The sequence below is a fragment of the Frankliniella occidentalis genome, unplaced genomic scaffold (genome assembly GCF_000697945.3).
Source record: "Frankliniella occidentalis isolate FOCC.00 unplaced genomic scaffold, Focc_3.1 Scaffold204, whole genome shotgun sequence".
In the NCBI taxonomy this organism is placed as follows: domain Eukaryota; kingdom Metazoa; phylum Arthropoda; class Insecta; order Thysanoptera; family Thripidae; genus Frankliniella; species Frankliniella occidentalis.
This window is the reverse complement of record NW_026267330.1, coordinates 142398-152480: the sequence shown is the minus strand read 5'-3', so window position 1 is coordinate 152480 and position 10083 is coordinate 142398. Positions and strand designations below refer to the sequence as shown.

The window sequence follows — 10083 nt, the reverse complement described above, 5'->3', positions numbered from 1 at the left end:
TTTTTGTCTGGGTGGGGGTACCTCTTGGACTTTAATGTGTACTTCTCTTTTGGTGACTTTCGAATACTGGCCACCAAACTCAAACTCCTTACTGAAATGCATTGTCACGCTTAGATCCCCTTTTCTTTCTCCCTCCTTTCGTTAAAGTACAGTTACAGCAGAAAAGGGATTGAAATGTTACACAGACGCCAAAGTAATTTGTATGAATGTATTATACACAGTTTACAAACTAATTCTTATCAAGGACAGTTACAATATTATCAGACTGATGAAGACACACGGAAAGCCACTGAAAATAAAGAAAATTTTCTGCAGTGCTCTTTGCTGTTGAAAGGCTAGCTAAAGATATCCATTTATGCAATTGCTATATTAATTTCTATAACTTTAATAAAATTTCCAAAAGAAAATAAAAGTACATAAAATAATGTAGTTGAAAGTCAATTCATAAATCTTAGCATAAAATCTCTGTTTTCCCTAATTACATAGCTCGTAAAGATTCTTTTTGGTTATTGATTTGGGTAGATCATACACATGTATGAGTCTTGATTTTGACTTTGAATTATCACAATAAAATGTTAAAACATTGAAAGACTCAACATACTTTATCCTTTTTTTAAAGACAAAACATACAGTGCTTCTCTTTGAGTCTTCTCTTCAATGCAAACACAACTCAAAATGGCCACCAATCTATAAGAGTAGTGTATTGGTATAGTACTATGATGAAAAAACTTGGCAGTAAGTTCTGACAAACATATGCCAGAAGCTTATAAAACATTGAAGAACATATTTATAAAGTATTTACAAGGCCAAAGCAAAGATGACAAAAAACCCTCACAGTGACAATCATGCATATTTAAAATACACAGAGGACTAAAAACAGGAAACTTACAACCTTGACACAAAATACTGTTATCTTTCACACTTCCTGATTTGTAGTGAAAAGATTCAACTCAGTCAAAGATAAACTAATAAAGAAAAAGGACATACTGGGTCTGAGCATTCCACATTAACAACTAAATATAAGGGAACTGAGTACATCCCAGGCACCAAAGTTCAGAGGATAGGTGGGAACAAAGAATCACTGCTGCTTTCTCTCACACACACAAACAAACACTCATCCACAGTCACACTAATCATTCACCTAATATAACAAGCGTTCTCTCTTTTTCTCTCTACAATGCTGTCCCATCATGTGCTGACAACAAAGAAAATAAAATAGGCTATCTCAAAAATAGTAAACAAGGGTGAAAGGAAAGGCAGAAACAAGATGGTAACATTGCACAATAATTGGGGTTTCACCTTCATAATGTGTCTTTTAATGTGTTTTTTTTCCTTGGTTTGAATGAGAATTGAGTTCTTAAAATTAAATCAGAAGTATGAACAATGAAGCACTACATAAACTGATTGCCCTACCAAAACAGAAAGTGCCATAATATTTCATTTCAAATATTTAAAATTTTGCTTTAGGTACATTCAGCTGATAACAAGCAACCTCTCAAACCATCTGGTTTTGGTTTGAGATACATTTTTTGTCTTTTAACTTAGGCCATGCTGGTGACTGCAGCTGTAGCATCCTAAAATTTTTTGTCTCTCATATATCCTACAGTTTGACTTGCAGAGAAGTGACCCATGCGGCGCAAGCGTCCAGCTGGAACATCAAAGACAATACAATTAGCAAATGGCAAAGACACAAATATTTAAAGGGAATAAGACAATGATGATTAAATTTTACAAAGAACACAATACTGGCTCATCAGCAGCCACAGATCTGCAATATCACAAAGCAAGTATAATTAAAAAGCCAAAAAAAGCATGAGTCAAAAGAACAACAGTAACTGAGTTTAAAAACATTGTCAAACTCAGACTCTTTCCTTCATACTTGAATGTATGTGTAGTGGTTAGTGGTACAATTATCGTTTATAATGAACTTTAATTTCAGTTGTGTGTTTGCCAGTTGGTGCAGATACATACCGTATTCATAAGGGTTTTAAGATTTTAATTAAACTATGTACTATAATTAATTATGAACACTTACTAATCAAGCGAACCTTTTGAACTTTTGTGAAATTAACTTTCATCATGCTTCAATGGGTAATTAGTGCAATCAATCCAAGAACCAATCATAAGGTAAATCAAGAAAATGTGACAAAGTTGCGCAAGACAGTCAACTTATTAAAGAAGTTTCCGCTACCACTAATGCACAGGATGTGGCACGTGATTATGAAGCCAAAACATTGGTTTCTATTGCAAAGATAAATTTTCCTTGTTTTTCCAGTGTTCAACCAGCAATATAATAGACTGATTTTAAGTATTTGTCTTACTTATACCATGTCATGTAAAGCAGAAACCTAAATTAGCACATATTTCTGGCAGTACTTAACTCGATCAGTGCCAAGCCATTTTTAAAGCAAGATAATTTGACAAAGTGGTTGTGTGGAACTGAACGACGTGAGTAATGAAAAGCATACGTTAGGAAATTATAACTTTCCTTTCTAAAGAAGTACACACAGTTACAAAATGCTCCAATATGGAAAAAGCCATTGTATTAATAAGCCAAATAAGATGAAATTTTATACTTAGGCTGACAAAATACCTATTAAATGTTTGGTCATCTGGCTATGAGCTGGATACTCCCACTCGAGATTGACGTACTGTAACAAGGGAGGAACAAACACAGTCAGATATGGAAGCATTCCAGGTTGGCTGGTATTACACAGAGAAACAAAAGTTAGGGAAATCTTTTTTTTTTCCCAACTACGTGAGTCAAGACTTGATTAGACGGATCGCAATAGTCCCCCGTAATAATACCAGCCAAATTCTTACATGCAACAATCATTTTCACCACACAAAACACACTGTTCATTGACACAGTCCGTTGCAAGTAGATAAATGAGGAGGGTCTGAAATACTTTCTAAAAGACATGCCCACATTCACATTGACATAATTTGATTTACAGCACCACCTCAACACTTTGCTCTCCAGCCCAAACTATAGCAAATTTTTGATTATGATTCTGTGTGTTATTCGTTTGATAAGCACTATTAGCTTTAAAGAATATATAGATAGATTTTAAAACATACATTGTTATTATTACTTTTTTTTTGGGGGGGGGGTCTGGTAATTATTCTCAATATCTATCATTGTTCTCTCAATGCACAAAAAGATCAGTGATTTCACAAAACTTAAATGACATTTGCTTGAAAAAAAAAACAAACTAAAAGCTACTTTTCACCAGGAAGGTAACATTTTAGGGTGCTCAATCAAGATTACAGCATAAACAATTGGTAGATTGAAAGATAGATATTTAAAATATCTCTATGTACTGTAACCTCTTATATATCCAAAGAAAGAAGAAAAAAAAGGTTGTATACCTGAATTGACATTGCACATTGCTGAAAATAACACACATTTCCAGGAGTATTTGCTAGCTTGGACTGGAGTTGAGAAATTACTGTAAGCAATGTAATGTAAGGTGGTGGCTTGTAATGTTAGTTGTTAGAAAGCATACCTGAAATAACATTTAGGAGGTGCCACAGTACAAACACAATATCATCATACTAGATTAAGATTTCATTAAATAAAGTTAAATCAGTCAATACACTGTTATACTGTAATGGATGGGTATTTTCAAGACAAGGTAAAATATGAGCACTATCAATCTCTAACCAACCATTTATCAAGTATGTATGTATCAGTCATGCAAAGAAATCTATTACAGTGCACATTAATTAAAGATGAAAGTAATAGCAAGCAGATAAGTATTTGCATCAAGCTTAATCAAAATTTTACAGACTAATTGTCCTATCTCTGTCAAACTGGCCACTGCACTGCTTACAGCCAAGGTATCATTAAATTCTCAAATAATCAGATTGATTAGCCTTCCACCCCAGACAATACTACTTGTTTGCAAAATCAATTTAAAAGTCAATTTAAAACCATTAGGTATGAAAAGGATGAAATTTGGATAGTGACCAAATTTTTTAAGTCCAGTGGTGGAGGCCAACAAACAAAAAAAAAAAACAAAAAAAAACAACTGAATGTGATTTAATAGGATGCAGTCATTTCTGTAATGATTCCAAGAAGACAGCTGTGGACAAGCTGTTATAAGACCTGTTTCATGTTGTCCGTGTTTATAGAATATTGGTTAAAAAAAAAGATATTTTGAATGAGAAAATATAAGGAGCACAATTACAGCCTGAACATTGTTCTGCATTTAGGTTCATTACAGCTGGCAACGCCTAAGGATAAGGCGGGTAATGCAAGGCGTAAGGCGAAGCAGACATTTTTAACACAGTAAACTCAACCAATACCTCAATTTACTTGATCATTTGCTTGTTTTTCCTGTGACGGTTATTAAAGAAACGGAATTGAAGTTGCAGATTGAGGTCTTTCCGTACTGCGAAAGAAAACCAAAGATGATGTGATCACTCAGCTCCACATTCCATCATTAATGCAGATGTGGCATACATAAAATTGCTGTAGTCTAAAAATTATGAGAAGTGTTTGTGGCAAAGACAAGGTGTGAATGGTGATCTGAGTTGAAGTTGGCCCCCACCACCATGACAAACAAACTGCAATGTTTGCTTTTGTTTTTAAATGAGGGATAAGCACCAAAATCAAAGCACAAAAACACTATACACTTTACACTGATATAATATGCTTAACAGTCTTAAAGTATGCAAGCATTCATACTACACAAAGAAGACTTTGGAAGCAATATTATTCTAGCAGCCAAGATACAAGTGGGGGGCATTCCAGATGAGCCACAAGTTCAATAGCACGTTCATACAAGATTGCCATTGCAGAAAATAGCTAAGACCAAAAACCAATGCAACACCTTTCATTCACAAATGTTCGTTACAAAATTTTCTTTCAATTTTCTATCTAAGTGAAAAAGACATACAACACACAAATGGTAGCACCGTGCCAAAGTATTTTGAGCTTTATCAGATTTCAACCATTCATGCTGATGAGAACACATTAGCAGCAAAACATAATTATTAATGATTATTGGGGTGAGCCTTGAGACTAAAGAATATTGAAATATTTGCAAAATCAGTCTGTTTTCTCTTAATTACAGTAAATATATGCTATTCTTATAAAGAACCCTTCACAGGCATAACTGAAATTGAACTGAATGTTTTGTTACTAAATGCTCTCACTTAATATCCAACTTAAATTTTTTATTAAGAAAACTTCCAATGAGTTCTCTAGCTAAGTAATATCACACAAAAGACGTTTCAGTTCACGCACCATGGTGATTCACTCCAGCGCCACAATAGAACCTGCAGGAGGTAATACTCGTGCAGGAGTTGGAGGTCGTCTGGTGCAGGAAAACCTACATTACAGTAGGTTTCTGTTGGTTGAAATAAGGTCCAAAAGAGTAAGGAGAGAAGAGGAGAAGGCCAAAATAAGCTAAGCTAGAAAGCTACATGCAATGTCTCATGATCTAGATTGTAAAAACACAATACACATAATCATGCACGGCAATTCACAAGTTGAATGCAACCAGACAGAAATTAACATACAATGCCTCAAATATTTAACAAACTAAAAATTAAAACTTCAGAAAAATGTGGTAACTAAAATGAACTTAAGTGTACATACTTCCCCAATACAACAGATAGTGTGTACACCTTCTTGTCAATCTTGAAACTGAAACTGTTAAACTGACATTGATACTTCGACTCAAAATGCTCAGTTTACCACTAAACATAATCTAAACAGCATATAAAACAAAACTAGCTTATGATTGTGTCCATTTCTAATTTTTACAAAGATATTCCTTAGCCATGCATTCTGCAATCTCTTAGAAATTGATACCAAAACAAGGATTATTAACGAAGATTTGCCAGACCTAGAAAGCATTAAATGAATGAGCACACAAGGGAGAAAGTAGTTAATATACCAGATCAGATACAATATGAAGACCTCATGACTTAAATGAATTTGAATTTCATAACCCTGTCAGTTGATGAAAAATGAAAGCATAGGTGCTAAACAGCAATAGAAGACAATTAAAAAAAACAAAGTTGAGAAAAAGAAGTTTGTGCACGACACGGCAAACAAGCTGTAAGAGCAGACATGCTGCAGAGCACCTAGCTAAGCAATGGTTCAGATAGGCTAAAAGGGATTTTCATCAGCAGGAGTTGAAGGAGAAAGTTCTGGAGATGAGGGGACAATACTCTCTGTATTGTCCTCATCAGTCACCAAAGTAAATGGTTGAGGGGATGGAGAAGGAGATGGAGACAGAGAGGAGATGGATTCAGGAACCTCAATTTTTTTAAGAGATGCACGAGGCAGTCGGATTGTTGCGGCACACCTTACTTCCTGAGCCTCCCTCCTCCCTGCAATGGTTAAGGCACGTTAATTTTCTTCATTAAGCAACCTATATTCTACATAGGGAAACTCAACACTGACACCAAACTGTGTTGAAGCTCTAAAGGGTAAAGCTTGATGGTTTACTTGTATTATGTGAATGACAGGTAACCAGCTTGATGTACAGAGCAGGAAGATGGACTAGCTACAATTCTTACAGCAGCAATTATTTGGGTATTAAGAGTTAACACTAAAGTAATTAAAATGATAGTGCCTTGGAAGAAAGTACTATTTTTCCAAAGAGGAATATTTTCTTGCTTGTAATGATCCATAACGCATCTCAACAACAGATGATTACAAAGAACAGAACATAACAAGAAACAATAGAAAAGGAAGGGTGGTAGGGGCCCAAGATAGATAATAATTACTGTCCTATGTCTCTAATTATTCTACAAGTCTGGTGGTGAGTGGTGACAATCTTAAGGAACACCTATAAGGAAGGGGGAAAATACATTCCAACAGTACAAAAAAGTGAGTTACTGCCCCAACAGGAGTTGCTGTGAGATAAATGAAATGATTAATTTTGTACTGAACCAATTAAAATGATATTCCACGGCTGCTCATCCAAAATCTGAAATAATTTAATTTTATGGGACAGCAACGTGAGCTCCTTCAAAAAAATGACAACTGAAACCTGAAAAGTTTTTCACTGTTCTAAAATTCACTGAAAACATTAGTTTAACCAGAGTTATTATCTACTTACTCCTATCTATGTTACGCTGAAGGTGAGATGCAACACGGTGACGAGCATCGTTGTACTCAAGATGTAGCCCAAGTCGAAGAAGCGACGGGTTTGCTTCAACGAGTTGGGTGATTTCCATTTCAATCTTGTTGCCCAATACTTGTGACCGCTGTTAACAATTTTTAAAATACAAATTTTGACTTAGAAAAATATGCTTTAATACGGCGGGTATAAGAAGGAATGAGCACAGAGTAGACACATTACCTGATTAGCAGCACGGAGCTCTTCAATGGTTCGTGATTTGAGCAGTGCCTTCACCAGTTTAACAACGACAGGTGGACTGATAAAGTTAGTTTCAATGCTGTGGAGTATATGTTCAATTAGATGCATAATTCAAGGTAATTGATATGTCACTGAGTGCTGTCTGCCCATTACTCACTTCAATACCCGAAGAGTCTGGTTTCTTTCCAAAGCATCAGCCAACTTGGATGCGACACGGTCAGTCAAACCAGTATTAGTAAGACTCAAAACCTCAAGATGCGTGTTTTCAGGCAAGGCATCGAAAAGGGTTTCAAATTTCTCATCAGAAATATTCTGTAAGCACAATCAAAAGTTGTTAAGAAGATTTCAATATTTTTAAAATAAAATATTTGGATAGATATGGGATATTACAAAAATCCAATCACCTTTATATTATTCCAGTTCAGATCTGTGAGTGTGTGGTCATCCTCCTGAACTTGTCGAATTGTTTTATCAATGTCTGTCAGATTTGGGGGCTCTGCAGGATAAGCTTTAGGTTGTGTTGACTTGGTAATACCATCCCAGCCTAGACCAATAGGCTGGCCCTTGTTCAAAAGTGAAGCATGGTATTGATCTTGGTTCATCATGGAGTGGAAGCCCAAAATAGCTAAAAAAATAAAAATACAAGAATACAAATAAAGCACTTTGTCTTAAGGAAAGTCAATAGGTCCAGCAAATTTAATAACCTTACCAGCCAAATCAATAATTTCTTCTTGAGTGGCATCATTGAGAGCATGTTCATACTCATCACCCATATCAATGGCAATTTGCTCTTCTGCATCTCGTTCTTGTTGTGATTGTTCTGGGGCAACCCACTGGAAAAACATTGCAGAGGAAATTTAGAAATAGAAACAAAGATTGTTTGACAAGGAAAGTCCCCCTCCATGCTGCAAATGAATATGTGAACTTACCTTTTTCCCACGAACAACACCAGCAACGAATGGTTTGGCCTCAGGTCGATCAGGAGTTTCCAACGCTTGCTTATTAATGTGCTCAATGAGTTTTTTACGGTCCAAAGGGCCTGTAGGTTCCTTATCACATTCGTAGCCACATCTTTGTGATGGAGGAAGTAGGTTGTCCTGCAAATGGAAGACAGGTATTATGAAATAATTGACAAATTAACATTTTTATAAAACTTTAGAGGCTTGAAATAACTGGAATTTCACATGTGCGAGTCTTTACTTACATCAGGATCAACTTCTTTTGCGAGAAGAGATATTTCCTCAGGGCTCAGTTGAGACAGCAATGTATCAACATCCAGATCATCGTAGACAGATAAATCTTTGCCGTATAACTTGGAGGCTTGGGTGGTCATGGTGGTGGTTGTGGTGCTGGATGAAGTCTGAAAAACAAAACAAAAGAAAAGAGCAGGATAAGTAAAAATCCGTAATCCGTATGATGGTCTCCAAACATTCACATGAGAAAATTACAAGAATCCAATGCATTATGGGAGGTTTACTGATAAAGCTAAATAGAATTATCAAGTAATGGTAAATAGATGGATAAGATACAGCCATGAATTTAAAAGGAAATTGAAACATTGATAGCGAAGATCTTCAAGTGGGTGAGTCATGTTTGCTCATGCCAAATCACTTCTAAATGTGAATGAAAGGATGACGGTTTTAAGTGTCAAGTTGAACATAAACGATCTGGCCATTGGTTGAAAGAACATGCTTCAGAAAAATATTTTACCCATCATTTCTAAAATATGAGAATGAATCTAAGACCCTAACCTCACTAATCATTGCCGACGAGATGGCCTCGGCTGTCAAGGCTAAGAACCAACACACTACTACATCAAACAAGCATCTCTGGTAATTTTCAGTTATCTGTTGAGCTTCTTTTATCCCGTACAAAAAAGATCTGAGACACGAACCTAAAAAGAAGCCGCAAAATACAGACTGGGCGTGTGAGCTGACACAGTTCTGCTTCAGTTGCGGATCGATGAATGCGAAACGAACGACAAGCCAAGCACAGCAGACGTTGTGTTTGCAAGAACAATTGTCACAGATCGCATTACCAAGGCGAGCCAAAATTTCTGAGGGCAACTGTGCCCATCACTTACTCTCTAACGATGCAATGAATTCCTCAATAAATCGGTGTCTATTTACGCCCACTCCTCCTTTTGGGTGTTGATTATTTCTATTTTTATTGTTATTTGTATTGAGGGGGAGGGGGCGGGGTCTAAGTATGGTCAACATATCGTACCGAAAAACTTGCCTGTTCGCTGATTAGATATTAAATGCGCATAACATATTTTTCGGTACAAGGTGATAACAAAAGTTATAATCAGACTCTTACAGTAACATACGACCCCCCTGACCCACGCTCAAATGTCATCGAAGACGACTTTCACTGCGCGCACGTTGGCGCTCTGTTCGACCAACGCTCGAGCCGCGATAGTTCAAAATCGTTTCGAGTAGGGGCCATAAACGACAAACGAGCTTGAGATCTCAAGGAAGGGAGAGCAGGGGCAGACTTTGGGTTCTTTGGTCACGACCCGTGCTGCAAATATGCAAGAAGCAGGCGAAGAGCACGGTCGCCTGGAGGGTAACAATTTTTAAAATACAAATTTTGACTTAGAAAAATATGCTTTAATACGGCGGGGATAAGAAGGAATGAGCACCGAGTAGACACATTACCTGATTAGCAGCACGGAGCTCTTCAATGGTTCGTGATTTGAGCAGTGCCTTCACCAGTTTAACAACGACAGGTGGACTGA

General features: G+C 36.5%; 1 protein-coding gene across 11 annotated transcripts in view; it reads right to left on the bottom strand.

Annotated features, from left to right (window-relative positions):
- Positions 1–194: 194 nt before the first annotated feature.
- LOC113208650 (tropomodulin) overlaps positions 195–10083 on the bottom strand; it is a 42942-nt gene continuing 33053 nt past the window's right edge. For 4 of the 11 annotated variants that reach the window (XM_052272404.1, XM_052272403.1, XM_052272401.1 and 1 more), the window contains exons 2-11: positions 8548–8703; positions 8273–8440; positions 8053–8176; positions 7748–7968; positions 7501–7655; positions 7326–7422; positions 7083–7230; positions 5255–6348; positions 2594–2651; positions 195–1648 (exon numbers count right to left, since the gene is read on the bottom strand). In XM_052272404.1, the coding sequence (XP_052128364.1) occupies positions 6125–6348; positions 7083–7230; positions 7326–7422; positions 7501–7655; positions 7748–7968; positions 8053–8176; positions 8273–8440; positions 8548–8703 (1293 nt within the window). In that variant the 3' untranslated portion in view covers positions 195–1648; positions 2594–2651; positions 5255–6124. The other 7 variants (XM_052272407.1, XM_052272408.1, XM_052272405.1 and 4 more) reach the window with 7 other exon arrangements.